General features: G+C 32.4%; 1 protein-coding gene across 1 annotated transcript in view; it reads left to right on the top strand.

Moving 5' to 3' along the window:
- The window catches only part of LOC129940764 (Y+L amino acid transporter 2), a 56662-nt gene that overhangs the window by 23922 nt on the left and 8684 nt on the right, over positions 1–24056 (top strand). The window contains exons 2-3 of the mRNA XM_056049215.1: positions 2041–2427; positions 16268–16514. Of these exons, the coding sequence (XP_055905190.1) occupies positions 2149–2427; positions 16268–16514 (526 nt within the window). The 5' untranslated portion in view covers positions 2041–2148. The remainder of the gene's footprint in view (positions 1–2040; positions 2428–16267; positions 16515–24056) is intronic.

Below are 24056 nucleotides of genomic sequence, written 5' to 3'. Positions count from 1 at the left end.
CAAATCTGACCCATTACAATAACTTCCTATGGGAAGTTAATAAATAACTTCTGACTGACTGACAACTCTCAACCATTCCTGTGTGCGAGTACTGTTTTTTTAGGGATGAAAGGGACCTACATTTTTAAGTCGAATTCGAACGGCAAATTTAAGAAAGCACTTTTCATGACAAGAATTACTCTTGGAGAATTTGTCAACTCCTCGCAAGAGGCAGTGCCCGTGAAAAAAAAACCTTAAGTGGAATAGGCAAGGATCGAACCCAAGACCTCTCGCATGATAGTCCATCGCACTTACCATCATGCTACGGGTACTACAAACCCGGTTGTTTACCTTCACGTTTATTTTGCAATCTAGAATGACTCCTAGCTATTTCACGGATTGAGTCGGGGTAGGGTGGATACAGTTATTTTGGTTTTGGACGTAAGAAGCATCAGTTCAGTTTTTGCTCTGATTAACACCTAGTCCACTCTAGTCTTCTGAACCTTGATTTCGTGTATCACAGTTACGAACTTTATTGACACCAGTAAAACCAAGTTCGCTTTTGTGGTGTTCTTCTACTCACATGTTGAAGAAATTGTATTACATAACGAGGCTTAAATCCTTATATCACTTATCCATTCCTGAAAAAAAGTGAGTAAATGATTCGTGAATCGATTTAGTAAGGACGTTGTTGAAAGTTTGAAAGTGTCTTCTCATTCACCGCCCCGCCTACCTGCTTTGGCATAGAAATTACTTTAACCTGTTTCCATGTCTCCGGTACATGAGTAAGATAGAAGCATCCTTTGAAGATGGGGTCTCGAGCAATGTTACTTTTATGTTTTGCAGTTTTTGAAGCATTATTAGTAGCATGCCTTTCAAACCTGGAGATTTAAAGGGAAAGAAAGTATTAACAGCCTAGGAAATGCTTTCTCTTGAAATAACAGAATTAATTTGTTTTACATATGCCAGATTAGTATTTAGAGTTCTAAGCGTTTCGAGGTTGCAATATTCTGAGCCCGGACAATGTTTCGCCATCAGTACTTCTTTTTGTTTAGTAAGTCGTCATTTTAAGAAAAAACCATAGATTTAAATTTTAGAACAAAGCACAAGCTCATAATTTGGCAAATAATAAAAGTGATTTGTATGCCCTTTGTATGAATAAATCCACCAATCATTTAAATTATGTAAATTAACAGTTTTTACAGATAGTTACGAAATGTTGGAAACTAAACAAATTTCTTGAAAATGTAATATTTGAAATTCGGCATTAAAAAAAAACCAATACTAAAATTAACAAAAAACAAAACTCATTTAATTTTTGTTATAATTTCTTTCCGAAGAATAGAAATTTACTTGATTTTAAGATTTTACTATTTTTTGGTATCAAACATAAATGTTTCAGTATTTTCCATTTATGTTTGATGAACACAAAAATATAGTCAAATAGTATTGACTCAAATATTAAGGTCACAATCAACATTGGTTAGATTCTTAAACAAATACCTAATTTTGTAGTTAGCTTTTTTCAAAACCAGACTGTCATTGAACCCAAAGTGATAATGAGATTTCTTTCAAATCATAAACATAAATAAGATGCTCTGCTTTCATAATAATTTGACTCTCAATGTCATATTTGTAGTTTAAGCATGATACAAACATATTTATAAAAAGTTGTTCTAAATAAACATAATCATATGATAAGCTTAGTGTATGATGAGAGTTAGTAATAATAATAATGGTTATCTGGATTCTCATCGTTTTATGGGGTTATCTTTACTTACAACCGCTTGATATAGAGACACACAAAAAAATCAAACTTAAAAATAGAAATTAATTAGAAATTGAGCAAAAATAAAAGAAAAACACTTTTGAGAGAACTACTTGACCCCTAAATCTTCTAAACTGATTAAACTGCTTATTTATATCGCCAAGATTTGATTTCATTTTCTTCCTTTTAAAAAAAAACATCTAATTTACAAAAATGACATTGAAGTTTTTCTAATTTCCTCGAATTGTCTCTAATATGTTAATAAATATGTTTTTATTTTCTATTTATTTCAGAATTAAAAACTGGTATCAAAGCGATAAGGAACTAAAAGTGTTAACTTTTAAATAACACATCAAACAAATATTGCATTACTCACATCAAAAATACAAAATAACTTAAAAATGGAAACAGAATCACTTAACAACAAATCTACATCACGACAAAATTCTGTTGCAAATGGCGGCAGTACGGGTGGTGGAGATGAGAAACCCTCGGGAGGTGATGGAGGCGGTGGAGAAGTCACACTCAAAGCCAAAATGAGTCTGCTAAATGGTGTCACAGTGATTGTCGGATCGATTATTGGTTCAGGAATCTTCGTTTCACCAACAGGTGTTCTAATGCACACGGGGAGTGTTAATTTGGCATTGATTGTTTGGGTAGCTTCTGGACTGTTTTCAATGGTAAGTAACAATAATTAAGTATAAATACCATCTTAGAGTCAAAGATAGTTCAAATTTTTAAAATTGTATGAATGGAATCAGAATGCAGCTCTTTAACTGAGCTAATGCCACAAGAATAATTTCGCACTAGGATTCTTATAAAGAATCCCTAAGAAGTTATAAAAATACACTAAGAAAATCTAAGCGATCTTTCCAGGCCTCCAGACTACACACAATTCTTTCAACTTATCCAGCGATGTCAAGCTGTCTGAAAAATGCAGATGGGTGACAGTTTCTTACTTTCCTAGTAGCTCTCTTACCACAGCTTGTAACAATCAAATTCGTTCAAGTTCCATTGTAACATAACAACAAAGTCTGACCACAAGGGACAAGCTTCAGTGGGATCTCAACAGCTTCGAAACATTTAAATCTGCAAAGCCAGATAGTATAATATCAGCCGAACTACTTATAGCCTTATACATAATTGCACCAATCCTTGAAGCAATTTCTAACAGCTGTCTAATATTCTCTTAAAATGGAGAGAAATGAAAGCAACAAAATGGTCACAAGTCATCCTTAAAGATATACGACCTACAAATAGTACAAGTTTCTTAAGACCCTAGAAACATTAATTGATATTCATTAAAAGCTAAGTATTGATAAATGACTTCTGTCTATATGGCAACATGCCTACTAAATAAATTTCAATGTTCAGCTTGCCTATGTATAAGAGGATCTCTTCGAAGGGCCTCATTTTCGGCACTAGATAGGATACCCTACTCTACCAAACAGCTCTTGATATACTTAGCAAACAAATAGCTGCAAGCTTTACTATTTGCCTCAAAGCTTCATTTTGGTGCGTTAACCACAGCATTGGGCACTCTGTAATTCTTAAGTATTTAGAATTGTTTCCACCATCCCTCAAGTGCATTTAGAAAGACACTTCCAGATTTGTATACCTTCGAAATCTTTCTGGGAGAATAGGGCATTCCTGGAAGACGTGTAAGTCCACTTTTAAACAGATGGATAAAAAACAAATGAAGTGGTTGGTGGTTTGTGTACTCTGAACTGAAATTAAGTCACTTATTCCGCATTCCCAATCGATGTGTTCCAGACGGAACTTTTGGCGATAAAAGAAGTCTTGCCCTGGCTAAAAGAAAACGTGGTATTACCATCTGACATCCGTATTTTCTCAGATAGTCAGGTCGCTATCAAATCTATGGACTCTGTCTTTACAAACTCTATAACGGTCCAAAACTGGATATAGCACAACAGTTTAATATTCATCTTTGCTGGGTGCTGGGCTTAGCTACAGTACAACCCATTTTATCACGTTTGGCTAATGCTGGAATAATAATCGCTACATGTAAGCTATTGCTAATGCAGGACGCTATGAAAAAGACAAACATCAGGTGGATTGTCATAACCATTTGTTAGGTCCCAAAAAGCATCTGGCCTATGTCGCATACAAGCTTGGGCACTGTCTAACAGGAAAGGACGCCACGTAGCTATGCGCATTCTCAACTTTTTAACTTTTGCAGAAAATGTATGGATGCGGTAGAGGAGAGAACAGTTCTTCACCTCCTCTCTACATGCCCTGCTCAAGCTCAAAAACTCAAAAATTAAGTAACAAAATTCTTCTATAATGATCTAAACGATCTCAATGATATCAACTTAATAAGTCTTTCATGTTTCGAAAGGAACTTAAACTGGTTTCATGATACATTTTATGACTAAATCACAGTGGCCATGGGGGCAATTCCTCTCCTTTTGTAATCTCGGCGTTAAGGATAATTTTCTTTCGCACGCGTGCAGTTGGAAGAGTACTGAAAGACCTTGACTATAAGCTAGCTTGGGTAGTATGCCCGATTTTGATTTGAAAAGGTGTTCTTCAACGACACTTTGTAAGCTTTTCAATCTGTCATATTCTACAGGTATCTTTCTAAGTTAATGGAAAACAGCATTTGCTCAGATTGTCCCTAAAAAGGGCAAGTGCTCCTTACCCTCTACATCCTTTCTTTTAAAGGTCATGGAAACACTGATCAATTTTCAGCTTAAAAAATATCTTCAAGAACGAAAGCTTCTTAATGACGGACAGTATGACCGTCGTTCTAATTTGTCCACGGGTGATCCCATGGAATATCTCACCTAACAGTGGGAAAAATCCTTACATCGTTTTGGATAAATGAACATTATTGTATTTGATATTTCAAAGCCATTTGATAGAGCTTGGCATCAAGCTCTCTTATCAAAAATGCGTGCTTTTGGTATTGATAAATTTCTTCTTTGTTGGTTTTAGAAATTATCTTTCACACTGTTCAATTCAAGTAGTATTGGATGGGCTAAAACCTGATATCCAAAAAATAAACGCTTGTGTGCCTCAGGGCTCTGTTTTGTCTCCGACACTTTTCCTTGTTTTCATAAATGATATTTTGTCTTAAATTTCTAACACACTTAATTTTTTCACTGATGACAGTATCCCCAGCTTTTCATATTCGTCCAAAACTCCTGTAAAATTCTCATATTTGGGCTTAACGTACTTAAGTCTTTTGGATAGAATTGAAAACTTTGAAAATGAAAGAAAAAAGTTGTTTTACCGAGACACTGCTTGCCTATCATTGTTTTATCGATATTTTCACAAGCAATACCATCGCAAAATAGTCAGATGTATTCTTCCTTTCAAACAATTCAATACCCGTTCTTCTATGAATGCTCATCAGCTTACCCTTGCTCCCAATTCCAGACTATTAAGTACAGGGAATCTTTCCCCAGCCGCACTACACAAATGTGAAACCCCTTTCCAGGCTCAATATTTCTCTGACATTCAACACCAATATGCATAGGTATCTTATTCTAATCCTATGCTCCTTTCCTAATGACTCGCACTGCATTTAATCATTTAGGAGTATTTGGAAAACCCTGCTACTGTATACATAATTTATATCATCCTTGTGTCTTAAATTATCAACTTATTATTAATTGCCATACAATTCGTGCACCATTGACTTAAAAGTCTCTTTAAGGCATTCTACAAAACGACACAACTTATCGACATGTTATCACCCCTTTATATTGAATTTTATTTAATGGTTGTTCATAATAACCTGTGCATCAATTAATCACTCAATCCATTATGTGCTATTTTTTTCTTTTTTTACACACCTCCACAATAAAGTGGGTGTGGTTCGATTGCCAATAAATTCAAGTAATTGATAATAAAGTCTTATTGGGTAAATAAGACAATTCTTGTTTTCCTCTTTTATTTATGATTAAGTAGTAGGCAGATATAAACGAGTACTTTGAAGAAAAAGCTACTTACTGTTTTTAGAACAAATAGAAAGACATCCTGGGAGGTTGTCTGGGAGACTGAATGTAATATGAAATTAAATACGAACTTACGTATCCTTATCACGTTTCATAAATGTCAAGATGATAAGAGAGTGATGCAAGTCCTATAACCAAATTATTTAATATAAATTGTATGAGTGAATCTCCATGAGTGAGTCTCCACGTCGTCCGTTGTCGTCAGACGTCATTGGCGTCATCGACTTTGGAATTTATGCAAATACTACAACAGATACTTGGGTATACCTAACCTACTATGTTCATTCACAAGTTCATTCTTATGGGACGTCATCATTGGTTCCGCAATTATTTAAATACCTATACTTTTGCTTGCTGAAAAGGGTGTGCTATGTTTTCTCGGTTGCTTGTAACACTGAGAAAAAATTGTTAATTCATGAGATCTAGTGCAGTCAAATTCAAGTTTTATGAAAATGCATCACAGCAGCTTTTCAAGGCGTGAGCGTTAGTGAGAAGGACCGTCAGGCAACAGGACTTGGTTCAAACTCAACTTAAAAAAGGGTTCTTCACAGCTTCTTCTGAGGAATTGGCAAATCCTTCAAGAGTAATTCTTGTTATAAAAATGGCTTTCTCAAATTAGCAGGTCGGGTTCGGCATAAGAAAAACTGTAGGTCCCTTTCATGCCTTCCGTCAAGTTGCACGCACTGTTTAAAACAGACCCTCACGTGATGCGCCACGCGCTGCAGTAAATGTAATTCAATTGCACTGAGCTCAGGGTTTGTTGCTGTGAACTCTATCTATGAGGTAAATAAATAAATAAATTAGGTGGCGCAACAGTCCGTAGAGAATCAAGGCCTAGTGACTTCCAACTCTCAACCATTCCTGTGTGCGAGTAATTGCAGCGATGGAGAGGACCTACAGTTTATATGCCGAATCCGAACGGCTAATTTGAGAAAGCACTTTTTCGTTATAAGAATTACTCTTGGGGAATTTGTCAATTCCTCGCAAGAGTCAGTACCCGTTAAAAAAAAAAAACTTTAAGTGGCACAAGCAGGTATCGAACCCAAGACACACACTAACCATCATGCCACGGGTACGCCTATCTTTAAGGGAGTCCCATAAAAAAAATCCATTAGGGTTAAGTTGGCAGACCACGGGGATGACCCAAAGTGACTGATAAGGTTTTGAGGGAAAGCTTCCCGAAGCAATTTCATCGAATCTCAAATCCTGTTGGAACGACTATGAATAAGCTTGCAGATTCGGCAAAAGAAATCCTATTGACTATTGACGTTTGTCGCTTGGGCCCGAGCACTTTAAAAAAAATGTTCTAATTTTCCCATACGGGATAAGGCGCTCCAAACAATTACCGTGGGGCAATGCATTGCCTTTGTATTTCAAAAGAGAATTATGGGTTCTTGGGAGGCCAGTAACGGCATTTTTGTTCATTAACATGCCTGTTTAAATTAAATAAGCCTCTTCACTTTAAAAATTTGATTCACAGAACGAAAACGCTAAAACATCGTATCACACAAAATTTGGTAGAAACAAAATCACTTTCTTTGAGTTTTGAATTTTGAATGGGTGGAATTATAAATTCTTTTTAACTTTCCATAGGAAGTTATTGTAATGGGTCCGATTTGTCAAATTGAAAATTTTCACATTTCTCGACGTTTCAAATTCCCTAGAGTTGAAATGAAAGATTTTTAGAAAGATGTCTGTGCGTGCATGGGTACGTACTTTCGCGAATGTTTTTTCGTCGTCCATAGCTCAAGAACCAGAAGAGATATTGACTTCAAATAAGTTTTGTTACACAGATAATAATTCAGAAAGATGTGTCAGAAAGATCTCAACAAAAATGCGTCACCCCGAAAATTTTAAGAATAAAAATTGATTTCATCTCTAAAACAATCTTGCGCAGTGAAAAATAACGTTTTTAACATCTGTTAAAATTTTGTGAAAAATCAAATTGACAGTTTTTTTTTCGTAAAAAATAAAAACATTACTTAAAGTTGGTAAACATTGATTTTCGATTCAAATATCTTTTCAAAACTTTAAGATATAGGCTTTAAACTACTTTTATCTTTTGAAAAATTTTGTTTTTAATATTCAGTAAAATTTTGAGAAAAATCTAATTGACAGTTTTTTACAAAAACTAAAAACCTAAAAAGAACCCAACCGTCCGGAAATAAAATCTACAAAAAATAGTACGCAAATTGGGTAAAAATTGATGTTCGGTTCTTGATATCAAATTAATTTCATTTATTCAATTTATAAAAATTTAAGCAGTGGTACTAAATTTTTTCTTTATATGAAAAATATTGTTGATAATTTGAACATTTTTAAGAATAATTCAACTGACGACTTTTTTTAACAAAACACGAAAACCTACAAACTTTTAAGCAAGACAAATTGACAGACCGGATGGGGAATTATCAGTGTGGGTCGCATCCCAGCCTCTTTGTTTTAACTTTATGAATAATCGCTCTTAGAAGTCCCAGTGATGCTGCCTTTTTCTGTATCTAAAGTAGTGGATTTGCATGTAAACTCTCTTTGGCCACTTCAATGGAGTGTTCATAGCCGAAGCAGTTGCGTGGAACCTATGCACCCACGACCGAATTAAATTCAAACTCATCCCATCAATTATTTTTGTCAAATGCCTCAGTTGACCAGTGTGACATCGTGACTGAAAAATCAGCACCATCACTTATTTCAATGACACCAACGAACCCCCCACAGCACTGTTCATTACGTCATGAAATAATCGTATTTAAAAACATAAATATGCCACCCTGTATTTTATTTCTGAACTGAACTGAACTTTAAAAGCCCTAAGACTTCTTTATTAAAACCGCGCAATGTGGTTTGTGGAATGTCTAATTCCAAAGATGTAAGAGAAGCGGACAAACTTTCTGATTACACCACGGGCTAAAGCAGCAAGTCACTGTTTCGAAACAATCTCACTAATTTCGACTAAGAAGGTTCTTCGCGATTACTCAAAAGTGTTTTGTTTTTTCGAACTTTGAACAGCAAAACAATCACCATTTTTTAAGTGAATTTTAACAATATTAACACTTTTTGAATCGTATAACGTTCCATTTTTAGTAATTTTGTATTTTTAACTTATAAAAATGTCAAAAATGACAGCTTCAAGAGTGCTGATGCTTTAATATGACAATATATGTTTTTCATTCACCAAAAATTAAGTTTGAAGGTTAAATCTAAGGCCAGGCCAGCTATGTTGAAATCCTTATCTATATAACTTACAATTTCAAAGCTTAAACATTTTTTTTTCCTTTTCAAAAGATCCGATTTCAAGGTTTGCAAGGTTTTCTTCCTGTAATGGCACTTTTCGAATAGGTTTCGATTGTCTAAATTTAATTCCGGCTTCAAAATGAATGTAACACGTCAGGTTTTTGAGGTATTAATTTTTATAGTTCGACAAACAAAAAAAAAACAAGTATTTAAGACCTTTTGAGACTATATACACACATTTATTAAGCAGTCTGTTTTTCAAATCGTTAATACTTTTTTTAATATTCAGGTGAAATATTTACATTATTTCATATAATATTTGAAAAGTCTTCATTTAGATTTCACTTGCCTTACAAAAATATAAAAGTAATTCTTATCCCTGCTAGATTTTGTCGAACAGTGTTTTTGAAAATAGGGTACTGCACAATCGATTTGAACTATATTACAGCATTTTGTGTTTTCTGTTTTCAACTCAATCGACAAATAGAGTATAGGTATTTAATTAAATGCTCTTCGTGCCTTCTTGGAGCCTCATAGCCGCCATATTCGTCGTCGTCGTTCGGGGCTCATAGCCTCTATCACTGAGATGAGAGTTTTCATCTATCTCATTAGATCTGAATGTGAATTCCTTAGATTCTCAATTCCCAATAAGGATTATTTTCTTGGTCGGTCTTGAATGCGAACCCAACATACCTCTACCTAACATATCTTCTCTTTGAATCCTTTTGTTCTCAAAAAATGAATCATCTCTGCAGCAACCAACGACCGACGACGACGACTGACGGACGCACATTGACAGTGAAGACCCGACCGATGTTAAAGCCTGCCTCAGACATGAATGGAGCAGTACGTAGATAGTTATGCGTGCGACAGCTTTCAAGAGGAGGGGTTTGGGGTTATTTTTATTGGTTTTCTCTTCACTTTAAATGGAATTCAGAATGTGAAAGAAAATTGAGGGAAAAATCCAATAAACAGAACAACTATACGAGTACTCTTCGATGCTGATGACGATGATGATGATGACGAGTTCAACATTTTAAGTAGGTGAGTGGTTCTGAAAACGAGATCAAAATACTTCAACTACCCGTACTCATTATACTCCCGTGCTTACACTTGTTTTTTAGCGTGTTTCTAAGTTGTGACTTGTGTTTTGATGTCTCTCGCATCATTTTGTTGATGTACAATATCTCTCACTTATGATGTTGACTGAATTTTATGATAATGATGATGATGGTGATGATTGTTTTATAACAATCATTGTATTTTGTAATTCACACTTCTTAAAAAGGCAAATCGTTCGGTTGACATTTTATACAGGAATTAATATTATTACTTTAGACTTACGGTCAATATAATGAGTGTGGGTTGTGGACTTGTGGTTTGAGATATGGAATTTCATTCATTGGAAATGTATCACTGAACGACTGTTGAATCACCATCAATCGACATAATATTCACATGTCTGATACAATTGTTTTGTTTGAAGAGATGGTTGGTCATAAAAGTTAATATTGAAGACAGGAAAAACCCCCGTACTATAGTTTCTAAGGATACCCAAACGGAAATTTTATTATTAAGAATGGTACATTGGGGATTTTTTTTAAAGAAATGACCTGAATAAATAAAAATAACGTTTATAAAGATATTTAATTTAAATTAATGTTAAAATTTAACACTCTCTTGAGGAATAAGAATTTAAATTATATGGTGCTTTGGGTTTTTTACAATATTGTGAAGGTTTGAGATACTTCCGGTTTGCAAAGTGTAACAAATTGCGATATATTATATGGAGTGTTTATTTTTAATAGCTTTAGAACTTTAAATAATAATACAAGGCTAGATAGTTTTATTTATCTGTTTCATAGAAAATTTATAGCCCATTTGAATGGTCTAGTTTTCAGTTGGTTTCAAATGTTCTTAAGAGCTAATAGTTTGTCGGCATAGACCAATGAGGTTAAGTGTAGCACCATAAAAAGTTATCAAAAGTCATAAGTTACATGAACCAGGAAATCAGTTGACAGGACAACTTCTGAAAAAAAAATTTGTTGGGATGCGACTTCGACTTTCCATCTTGTCTGTAAATTTGTCTTGCTTTAAAGTTTGACAAAATATTCATAACAATATTTTGTGGGATAAATAATCCTCTTGAATAAAAATGGGAAGTGCTAGCCCTAATTGTGTTTGTAAGTCGTGTGTAGAATATTTAAGATTATGAAAAGTGGTAAAAGAAGTGTCTTCAAGTTTAAAACACCGACTATTTGGCGAGAACCACAAATTTATCTCGAGGACTGTTATTTTTGTAGCGTGAATATAAATGGTTTAAATACTTTATATAGAGCTTAATGGCAGTAACCCAAGTACTAGTTGTGTTCAACGTCCAGGGCAGCGTTCACCTTACTCTTCAGTGCTTAAAAATAAATCTGAACCCTTAAAACAAGACATTGAAGGACCAAGTTTATCACAAAATGATACTTATGCTGATGCTGATTTTCAAGGTATGTCAAATGAGTCAAAATGCTTTTCCCAAAAGGAGTTAAATGATCTTGTAAGAGATTTAAGTCTGTCTAAACAAGCTTCAGAACTGCTAGCATCAAGATTGAAAGAAAAAAATAACTTTTTATCGTGAGAGAGATAAAGAATAACGGTGTTATTTTTTCGAAGAAAACGATATTACCTTTTGTTCAGATATCAAAAACTTACTGTTAAAAATGGGCTTACAAAAATACGAACCAAAAGACTGGCGTTTATTCATTGCCAGTTCAAAACGAAACCCAAAATGTATTCTTTTACATAATGGAAACAAATATGCTGATGTACCTATTTCCCACAGTACCAGGTTGAAGGAAGAATATTTTAACATTTCGCTAGTCTTGAACAAAATTACGGGAACTGTTTTGCTTTCATCTGCCAAAAATTTCCTCGGGTCACTATGCAAAAAATTAAAGCCGGTATTTTTGATGGCTCCCAAATCAGACAACTGACGAAAGATACCCAATTTATAAATTCTATGACTGAGATAGAACTAAAGGCTTGGACAGCTTTCGTCTCTGTAAAATTTTCTCGGAAATAAGAAATCCGGAAATTATATTGAACTCGTAGAAGACACTCTGATACAGTTAAAAAATATGGGGTGCAATATGAACATAAAACTCCACTTCCTCCACAGTCGCCTTTACAGGTTTCCGGAAAATTTAGGAGATATGAGCAAATAGCAGGGAGAGCGTATGCATCAACGCTTACGGGTCATGGAAGAGCACTACCAGATTTCTGGGATTAGAACATGATGTCTGACTATTGTTCGTCATTAATGCGTCACTTTACAAAGTCTACACATCACCGAAAAGCTTTAAAACAAAGTTTTTTAGAACGATTAATTCTTTCTAATAAAGTTTTTTTTTAATAAATACATATTTTTCCTGTTTAATCCTACAAAGCTGAATCTCAGAAACTAGAGCTGATACAAATCTTTTAATTATATTTTTGAAAATATCATATCATGTGTAGTCCAGCAACAACTAACATTTCTTTGGCAACAGATGTACTGTAAACTAGTGTTTTCAAAAAAAAAAAAAAAAAGATAATCTCGGTTTCTTGAGAAATGACATTTGAAGTTTTGGGAAAAACTTATTTTGCAGGTACATTTTTAAATCTTAAAGTATAATAAAAAATTTAAACCGAATTTTTTGAAGAAATAAGCTAGTTCTAGCGACCAAGTCGTGCATTATATTTCTTTCTACATTGATTTTTTGTTTTAAGATCTTTAAAAATTAAGAAATCTACTCTTTAAAGTGAATTTGCTTAAGATTTTCTAGAATTGAGATTTAAACATGAATTTCAAAATTATAAATGTCCCAAAAACAGCAAAAGTGAAATCTTGTTAAACTAACTAACTGACATTTTTCTCTCCACAATTTTTAAGTTGTGTTAACTCGTTCAACATCAAAATACTTTCTAGCACACATTCCCGTAAATTGAGCCCGAAAAAAATACGCCAAAAAAAGCAAGAAAATTCTTGATATCAGATTCCCTCTCATTTTTTGTGGTCTTGAATTTTTGTAACGTTTTCGCATTAATAGATATGGCAACAAAATGAAAATGTTCTTTTTGGAAAAAAGTTTCAAAAACATTTCTAACATTTTTGCGTCAACCCTCTAAACTGTTGTGTTTCCCTTTTATATATGGCACATTTAAAAAACCATTGGAATTTTGGAATGCTTTCATACGTAGAGAGTCAACCAAATTAAATAGTTACACTATTACACCTTGCTGAACAACAGCATTCGTAAATAATTTAAAAACTTAAGTTTTTAGTTCAGCCTATAAAATGTGTACATATAAGGTAAAGATACGCATTATGTTATATAAGTTTTGTTAGCATCCTTTCAAAAAAAATCAAATCAAATGGGGTGGCGAAACAGTCCGTTGTGAACCAGGGCCTAGTGACTTAAAACTCTCAACCATTCCTGTGTGCGAGTACTGTTGTCAGGAATGGAAGGGACCAACAATTTTATGCCGAATCCGAACGGCTAGTTTGTGAAAGTTAGCATCCTTTACATACCATTAAAGAACATTTTTATGCTGTGAGTAAAAACTCGTCTATATGTTAAGCGTGTGAACCCCCCCCCCCCCCCTCATTAAAAGTCTGATTCCGCCATTGATCCCGATACTGGTACTGGTACTAGATTCCAGGGAGATTGAAACGACACGAAATATTTTTAAGTCGACAATTCAGACTAAACTTCCTATGGGAAGTTAATTGAAATGAATTCAAGAAATCAAATTAAAACCAAAAAGCGTTTTATTTGTTTTCTTTGATGTTCATATTCCTATAACATCCTATTTTAAAAAGAAAATAATTTTAGTAAGAACAAGTGAAAAGTTTGAAGAGAAGGTTTAAAGATTCTTTATATTTTTTCATAACCTTTGGCATCTAACCTATTTTTATCAGACATTTAAAATTTCACTGAAAAACAAGTTAAAACTTAACATAGATTGAAACAGCCATCTAGCCTAAGAAGATTTTGTACTTCATCATGATATACTACTTATATTAGAGTAAGGTAGGATTTTGAATGATCTTAGCTTTCTAACATCTGTACTGACAAAAAAAAAAAAATCATTGCTGCTTTAACACGGGAGTAAATTAAAAGTACAGACGCCGGCCGCGCCGTTTATTTTCTAGTTTGTAAATTACTGAGTTGTCTAAGGTTCCTAGATATTTTAATTTGAAAAAAATTAACTTCTTGGAAGTTATTAAACAAACTGCAAAACAAACATTAAGTTCCGGTAGCAGTGTGAAATTTGTTAATTTAACTAAATAACTTTTTTTTCAAACCAACCCAAACTAAATTTCCTCACCAAAAAATATAATTTTATTACATCTTCTTGATGTAGGTATTAAAAAAAAACAATAGAGAAGTGCACTTTAAATAAGCCCACCTTAAATTCTTCTAGAAGATAAAGGTACTTTTCATAAAGAATTATATGGCACTAAATTAATTTATGCTCCAAGTTTCAGTTTTGTCACAATTTTTTTCAAGAATAGATTTTTTATGTGATTTTCCGGGACTAGTGGTAGAACTATTTATAAATAATTTGAAGATAAAAATTGGTCACTTTACATTAGCAACAAAATGGTTTACTATAAAAAAAAAAAACAATAATAAAACAACCAATTAACTGAAGTTTCATTCACTTTTTAAACGACGCGGTGCACGATAAAAAAATATGGTACACTTAGGTGTATACGCACTTTTTATATAATATAAACTCGCCTTGCGATTTATTTATGTTCATCGAAAAGGCCAGATTTAATGAAAATTCTAAACATTTAAGATCGAATTGTATATCTGTTGAAATCATTTTTATTCGGAGGAATAAACAGATTTCAGACATCAATTTGTCTAGTTTATATTTTTCCTTTATGATGGTTCCTTCAATGACATTATTCATCACCTTTTGCATAGCCAGTCTTGAAATATTAAAAATTTTGAAGTTCATTAATGTTAAGTAGCATGATAATAACTGATCCTTCTTTTAACTGCAATCTGTGGGAATTTTCAGTGAATTTATAAAAACTCCGTGGAATAGTTGATTTGAAGAACCAACTGTCCTTGACAACGTTATTTTTTACCGACATTGGTTCACCTAACCAATTACGGTTGCGTTATATCTGGGAAAACACGCTGAATAAGCTTCTCCCTTGAGTCTGTGATCTAACAGAAATCTGTGGGTAATGAAATCTGGTCAAAGTTTCAACTGCGAATTTCTTATTTCTAATGTTTGGAAACACATTTGCAGTTTTATGTTGTTGCAAAAATGTCTTTCAACGTTTCGCCCAGTGCCTCTAGTGACATCTTATAGGTAATTGTGCATTCATCCCATACAATCAATTTTCCTTCCTGCAGGATCTTGGCCATTACGCTATTTTTGCCGAAGACGTTGAAAATTTGCATTTCGTTGATTTGCATATATTTAATGATAATTTCAAGCAGAATGAGCAGGTCACCCGCCTTCTAGCAGAGCAACAGCTAGTCCAAATAAGGCAACACTAGAGCTAATTCATTTGGCGATCTAATCCTTGCCAAAAGCAATGAAATTAAGAACGTTTTTCCGTTTCCTCCACCAAATCCACTATTGACAACTCCCATCAAAAAGTCGTACGGAATTCTTTGTTATTGATTTGATTGTGAAACATTTGAACGAACTATTTCTGCCAATGCTTCAATGTGGTTCTCCTTACAACTCATGGTTTAATTCATAAGAGTTTTTTAAATGTATTCAACTCTTCAACAACCTTCTCTGGACTTCCACAAATAATTCAAGAACAAAATTAGCCAAATCGGCCCAGTCGTTCATATTAATAAATGTTCATACATATTTAAATAAGAATTGGATTCTTTTTCTAAATAAAAATGAATCAATCAAAACTGTACAGATAGTCAAGAGAAATATTTGAAATGCAAAAGGAAAGGAGTCAAAAATCAATTTTTAAATTGGTCTTATAGTTTTATTCACAGCTCGTTAAGAGGTGACACCTGTTGGCAGTATGCTTGAAAATTAGTTTGAATAATTTATTATTCGAATATGGAAATGCCTATAGCCCGATAGCCCTAGGGTTTTATTTCTTAACACATTCAATTTCAAAGTTGAATATTATTTTTATTTCTTTATCATGACTTTAGATTTTATCAATATGTAGATATTCTTAAAAAGGGGGCTGGTCATTCTGCACGTTTTTATTTATTTTGTTACCTCATGTCTTATATAAATAAATTCATTTTTTTTTCTATTATTTCGTTAACAGGTTGGTGCTTACTGCTATGCAGAATTGGGAACAATGATAAGAAAATCCGGTGCAGATTATGCATATATCATGGAAACCTTTGGACCATTTATGGCCTTCATAAGACTGTGGATTGAGTGTATGATAGTGCGACCATGTTCACAAGCAATTGTTGCACTAACATTTAGCGTGTATGTTTTAAAGCCATTCTTCCCAGACTGTCAACCGCCAGAAGATTCAGCACGATTATTAGCTGTGTGTTGTATTTGTAAGTAAAAATGGAAACTTTTTTTTTGTATTTAAAATAAGAGATATAAATTATTTAAGGATTTTTTTTTGATTTGTTATTTCTGTAACTTTAAAAACGCTAAATTCAAATGCCTTACGGTCAATTCCTAAAACTTGGTTTATTGAAAATTTTGAACTCTATTATTGGGTTCTAACTCATTTCTTCGTCAAGTTCTCGGGCGTTAGAACTCGTATCTAAGTCTGAGATAAAACGAGTTATTAGATCCCTAAATTTGAGCGTCTAGGATATTAGAACTTGGTGTATCATGGATTTTAAATCTTTGAACGATTAAAAAAAAACGTATTACAATGTAAAATAATAATAATTTGTTAGACAATATTATAATGGACGCGGAAAAGTCCAGCTCACAAAAACTACAGATTTAAGAAGTCAATTCAAATGTAGGGACATCATATCTTTTAAAGAATCCATAATGTTCATTTAGCTATACTTTGTGTTGCAAAACGATGTACAAGTTTAAAATCCGGGTTACTTTTAATAATGTTTTCCCAATAATGAACCCTTTACCCCCGGCACGGTAACTTCAATGCTATGAACGTAAGTCATGATGTCATGGACGTTCTAACATCGGATATATTATGTAGAAATCAAAAATGTCATAAGTCTTTTTACAGCGAGGACTTCGAAACAATAAAAGCAATCAATACAAAATATTACAAAAAAGAGGCTGGGAGGCGATCCAAACTAATAACTTCCCATCCCATCTGTCGATTTGTCTTGCTTAAAAGTTTGTAGTTTTTCGTGTTGTGTTAAAAAAATTGTCATTTGAAATATTCATACAAATCTCAAAATCACCAATAATATTTTGAATATAATGAAATAGTTTTATTTCAAAATCTAGTTTTGTTAATGAAATTTTTAGTCGGAAACCAGTTTTTAGCAATTTTAGTAGCATTTCCTAAAAGTTTTTATTTCTTATATAAACAAATCCAAATTGGATGAATAAAATTAATTTGAGAGATATCGAGAACCGAACATCACTTTTTACCAAATATGCGTACTATTTTTTGTAGATTTTATTTTTTTATAAAAAAAAAACAACTATTTGAGTCGAAAGTAGTTTTTTAGAAAGTAAAGTTTCAGTATTGTTTATTTTTTCATATTTTTTTATTTTTTGATCAATATTACAACAATATTTTTTAAACGATGAAATTAGTATTAACAATATCTCAAAGTTTAAAAAAAATAATTGAGTCGAAATTAAATTTTTACCAACTTTGAGTAATGTTTTTTTAGGTTTATAATATTTTTTATAAGAAAAACTGTCAATTCGATTTTTCTCAAAATTTTACCAGATGTTAAAAACGTTATTTTTCGTAAAATTTTTGAAGTGACAAATTTTTTGTTTCATTTATTTTGATTTATAAAACAAACCGTTAGTTAGATTTTTACTTGTTTGGTATCACGTTTCAATATATAACATACATTTTAATTCAAGTCGCTAGTGTTTTTGGTTCGTGAGATATGTAGGGTTAACGAAAATGTTTACCTTTTTTTAAACTACTATAGTAACAAAAAAACTAGCGCAATTTTTTTGAGAGCCCTTTCTGCATCTTTGTGCATTATTATGTGTATAACAAAATTTATTTGAAGTCGATATCTTTTCTTCTTTTCTGGTTCTTGAGCTATGGCCAACGAAAAAAAAATCGCGAACGTACGTACACACGCATGCACTGCACAGACATCTTTCTAAACATCTTTTATTTTGACTCTAGGGACCTTGAAACATCGAGAAATGTCAAAATTTTCAATTTGACTCTTTTGAATAATGACTACTTCTTTCAAGCACTGCTAATCAAGTATTCGGAAGTATTGCTCAAGTATAAAAGTCTTGAAATTACTTATTACTAAATGCAATCACTAAGTCTTTCAAAGACACTTTTGCTGAAATATTTTAAATATAGGTACCCCTCAAGTACCTGATGTTTGGAAATTGGTATACATAGATACTTTAAATAAATTGGCACTTAACATTTTTAAGTTCCGTTATAAGATTATTAAAAAAAAATAACATAAGCCGGTGTAATGGTACTCTTGTAGTTAAATTATATAACAGCTTTAGGTAGCAATGCTAAAGTTTATTGACGAAAAGAAATGTTTTACTTGCAATCAGAGGAGGACCTAGTAAATAGTACTAATTAAAACACTTCTATTAACCGAACGGAAAGAGTTAGCTCAGAAGAAAGTTTTTGGTTTAAATAACTTCAAACTTAAAAAGGTCTAAAGGTTATCTGATATTGTTTTTATTATTAATATATTCTTTTATTCGCGATAATTGTTTACATTTTGTTGATATAAGAATTGTAAAGCTTGACAAAAATTTTGCCTTCTGCCTAATTGACTTATTTCGAGTTTTTAGTAAAAAAGAAAGAAAAGGTAAAAGTTAAAAATAATATAACATTTAAGAAAATACAAGCGGGTTTCTTGTAAGATTGGGCACACAGCTAGAAAATGATACACGTCTTTAGTTTCATTGCGGTTGTACAAACTACATATCGGGCGAAGGTCAGTTCAATGAGGTATATAACTTTAACAAAGCTTTTTAGTCCTTATTTTAAAGATAACACTCATTTGATTAAGAGATAGCTTTTCGTTAAAATAATAAGTGTGTGGTTTAATTCTTTACATATAAGCCTAGTTGTCGATATTTGCACTCTATTCAGACATTGCTAATACAGGGAATTATCTATTTTAGTGATACAGCTGTATAATAAAAGTACTAGTCCTGCTAATTGATATGGGCTGTATTATTGAGGTTAGTCTACGCTGTGTCTAAAAGCTAGATCATTCCATTCTTTGAAAGGCGATATTTGACGTCTAAGTGCATATTTTAATATCTATTTTTGAAGATTTGAATCAGGCCTTTCATAACTTTTATTATGTAATAAGCGTTTAAAAACTTCAAATTCTTCTAAGTTTTGATAGCCAAGCATTTGATTTGCATAGCACAGGCATGTGTTAATGGTTGCATCGAACACTCTAAATTTAGCAGTTGCATCCACATACTTGTTGCAGGAGAAATTATTCCACATAAGATTTTTTTTGCCGTTTTGGATGCAGTGCATTTTTCTTTTACATGTGTACCAAAACCAAGATTACTAGTTATCAAGAAACCTAAGTATTTGAACTCATTAACTATTTCTATTGGTTCAAGTTCCAAAAACCTTTTTTTTGGGAATGTGTTCTTCGATGAGTATTTTCAAAAACCATGATTTTCGACTTTGCAACAATTATACTTAAATCCCATAGATCACAAAAACGCTTGAGCTTGTTTATTTGTAACTACAAAGCTGTGGGATTATCAGCCAATAGTAGAATGTCATCCGCGTATAGGAGCATTTTTATAAATGTTTCACCAACCTTTATATCAATGTTTGGATAGAAGACACCGATAACATCAAACAAAGCTATGCTGTAGCACTTTAACATCAAGTACCTTAAAATTAAGCTGTGATATAAATGTCTTTCTCGTCTAGTTTAATAATTTATTTTTTTTTGTTTGTTTCATTTTATATTGTATTTGTTATTTATTTTAAATTTGTGTCAGTGCTGTCGGGAGGATGCAATACGGAGTTTTTAACAATTATAATGTGATTTAATACAAGTATTGAATAAAGAACAAAAAAAATCCCTTGAAGAAGTAAGGAATTCTTACGAAACGTTGGGTAAAAGAATGGAATAGTTTTTTATTTATTCGCATTCCAAAAAACAAAAAGACCAAAAGAGCCTAATAAAACACAATAAATTAATAGTCTCTATCCACAACCTTGTGGAACACCAGCACTTGTATTGAAGAAATTAGACATTCTACTTCCATTTCATACAGCAGCAGAAGTAACGGTTATAATAAGCATACATAAGTTGAGAAATTTTGTTGATAGGGTAGACATTTTATAAATTAAAGCACTCCTGTTAACTGTATCAAAGGCCGCTTTTAAATTGTTCTCTAAAAACATCTTGACTATAGTAGGAGTTCAAATACATATATAGTCAACCATTGATAGACCCGATCGAAAGACGGCTTGTAGTTGATTTTCTTCAACCAATTTCTTTAACCTATGGTATAGAAGATGGGTGAATATTTTCCGAAGGCACGGTAAAATCGATATGCTCCTGTAGTTGTCTGGGCGCTGGAGATCACCTTTTTTATATATTGTGCAAATCCATACTCTTAAAAAAGATTTGGGGATATGTTCTTCATCAAGAACCTGTTAAAGAATAAATTAATACGAACCAAAAAATTTTCTGATGAGTTTTTGTAAAATTCAACGGGAATACCGTCAATTCCCGCTGACTTATCATTTTTCCTTGTTTTCAAAGTATCTTGCAACTCTTACATTGAAATTGGCCCATCGAGTTCCAGGATTTTCACAAAGGTAGAGCATATTCAAACGTTAGCTCAACCGATAACGGGTTCAGAAGAACTTTGAAGTGATCAGCAAGTTTTTCAACTGCCAACACCGAAGATGCCACACTTTTACAACCACCTAAGAACTTCACCTTTGACCAAAATATTTTTGAGTCCTTCCATGATGAAAGACCGGTAGCTACACCACTACGTAAAGTGTTTTGAAAAACACGGAATAGTTCTTCCTTAAAAGGTTAAAAAGAGCTAAACCCTTTCATGTATTCCCAGACAAACCATTCAGCCGCTAATATGCCACCACCTTGGGGTTTTTTTCTCATACTATATGCTTGACGTACAACATCTAAAATATTTTCACTAGCCTGGTCACTACTCCAATTTTTTTGTTCAGGCAGGTAGTTTAATTGAGCATCAAGTCTTCGTTTGTACACTTCCGCTCGATTTCCAAACCACTTCATGCTCCTAATTTTTTGTCTGCTTTACTTATTCCATTTAATACCATGAAACCAAAGTCATCAATAAATTCTAGAAGTTACATCCCGCATCTATTAATTACTTCATCCATAGATTTCCTTACACCTTCAAACACAGGAGAAACATTTTAAGCTGGGTTCTGAAAATTCCGATCCTTCCGTTGAGATTGCCAAGTATTAAAATATTTTGCAATTCGTTTTGTGCTATAAAAGATAAGCACAATCAAAGAAGAAAACCTTTGGCAATGAATAAAAAAAAAACTGACTAATCGGCTTTTCGTTCAAGAAAAAAAGTTTATACAGTGCAAAGTTAAGTTCTTCCTTAAATTTTCCTTTTAAATATCCAATAAATCATCTTTATCCTAGTCTTGCTTAATAATGCAAAGGCATGCTGTAATGTTATTAGACTGAATAATTTATCGATGTCATGTTCCCTCTGTTCGAAGGCGAAGGCGAGAAAGTAAAACTTCCCCATGAATGACCTTACATTAGTAAACCTTGTCATTATTAAGTGAATTTCGTGAGTAGAATTATCACATATCCGTAGAACTAGATTAAAAATAAATTTTGAATTGCATTTTTTTCCAACTTTATAAACATCTGTGATTTTCCAATCGCATCATATGAATGAAGGGTACAGTATAAATCTTATAATAAATTCTCTCATCACTAAATCAATTAATGCACCGGAACTTCTATGAGACATTTGTAATAGTTCGATCTTTTGTTGTTGAGGTAAATATTTATTTTCATTTAATTGTTAAATATTTAACATCCCAGACAAACAGACAGACAGACAGGCTGTGACTTAGTTTTTGTCAAATGAAAGAGGTCATTAAAAGTAATTATTATTATTATTGAATATCAATAAATATACATGAAAACAATCAGTAAATCATTACCCTTTGTTCATCATCCAATCCAATTACTTTTTCCTATGAAATTAAAATTAATGTAGCTATAAGACAAACATCATGATCAGACAAAACATCAACGTTTATCTTTTTATTCTACCTATGTCTATGTCTCAGAGTCAAGACAACATTGAAGATTGAATGATGAAACTTTTTCCGATTTTACACAATCCAAAAAAAAGTATCTTTGTCGTCTTTGTTTGAAGTACGGTGAAGAGTGGTGAGGCGTTTATGTCAATAATGTATTTCTTTCTTTTTACCCCTTTCTTTTTTTTCTAAACTTGAGGTACATAAATACAATTCCAACAATTGTTTAATTGCTAGAAATCAATGATACAAAGAAAAGCATAAAAAAGTGACACAAAATTCTCATTGACGCAACTATGGAATTGACAACTTTTTTTTAACTTATTTTTTGATGTTGTATGTTTTAGATCAATGGATTTATTAAGTTTTTACTTTCTAAATATTTAACCAATTTCTTAATATTCCAAGGCTTTCGGAGAATTTTAAAATCTATTGGTGAAGAATGACAACTGTAAAGTTATTAGTGACAGTCACATTGGGCAGGTTCAGGTCACATAAGGGACCTCATTTGCAGTCAACTGCGTTCTTTGAATGTAAATTTTGACCAAAACCACTAGTTAGTTTTTTAAGTGTCATAAACTTCTAACTCAGAAATTTAGTTCACAAACCTTTATCTTCAGTTCATCGTACAAAAACTACCAAAATATTATTGTTTACAAAACAATACTCAGGCATGCTTCAGGCCATCACAATTTGTATTTTATATTGTAAAGAAATATAACTTTTTTGTTTTCCAACTTCACAAGAAACCATTTACAGAAAACATTAAATGGAATTGAGCAGAAAATAAATAAACAATAGAGTAATAAAGTTCAACTGTCAGTTTAATCAAGAATCATGATCAAATGTCATTTTGAAATAAGTAGTTAGGGAGTCAACTTTCCAATACAGTTGTCTAATTGAAAGTCAATTTTTTGTAGTGGCCAATGAGATACTAGAAACTTGCCTTACTTCTAAATCCCTTATGTCGACTCAACTTGGCCATTACAATCCATTGTAATAATTGACAACTGTCAAAATTATCTGTGACATTTAGCTCTCAAAACATTAACTATCTGAATTAAAGCCTGCATATAAATTAATTAATTAAGGAAAAAGCAGACATAATTTTGAATTTCGAATTGGTAAAAATTGAATTTTGACTTAAATATTCTTTCAAAAACTTAAGATCATGGCTTCCCAATAATTTCTTCTTATTTCTTATAAAATTATTGATATAGTTTTCAACATTCTGAAAAATTTTGAGAAAAATCGAATTGACAGTTTACATACAAAAAAACTAAACAAAAAATTAATAAAAGTTGTTAAAAATTGATTTTCGACTTAAAAAGCTTTTCAAAAATTAAAAATTTTGCCTTCAAACCTTGTTTTATTTTACAGAAAATATTGTTTTTGATATTCAGTAGTTTTTTTTATAAAAATCCAACAGTACGTTTTTTCATACAAAAATAAAATCTACGCAAATTTGGTAAAAATTGATGTTCGGTTCTTGATATCTATTAAATTAATTTCATTCATCCAATTTGTAAAAATTTAAGAAAAAAAAGTGGTAAGCAAATTTTGTTCACTAAAAATCTTTTTTTACAAATTAGATTTTCAAACTAAATTATTTTCTTATATGAAAAATACTGTTGGTAATTTTAAAATTTGTAAGAATAAT

Source organism: Eupeodes corollae, chromosome 1 (assembly GCF_945859685.1).
Source record: "Eupeodes corollae chromosome 1, idEupCoro1.1, whole genome shotgun sequence".
In the NCBI taxonomy this organism is placed as follows: domain Eukaryota; kingdom Metazoa; phylum Arthropoda; class Insecta; order Diptera; family Syrphidae; genus Eupeodes; species Eupeodes corollae.
Note: the sequence above shows the minus strand (reverse complement) of the source record. Positions and strands in the feature narration are given on the sequence as shown.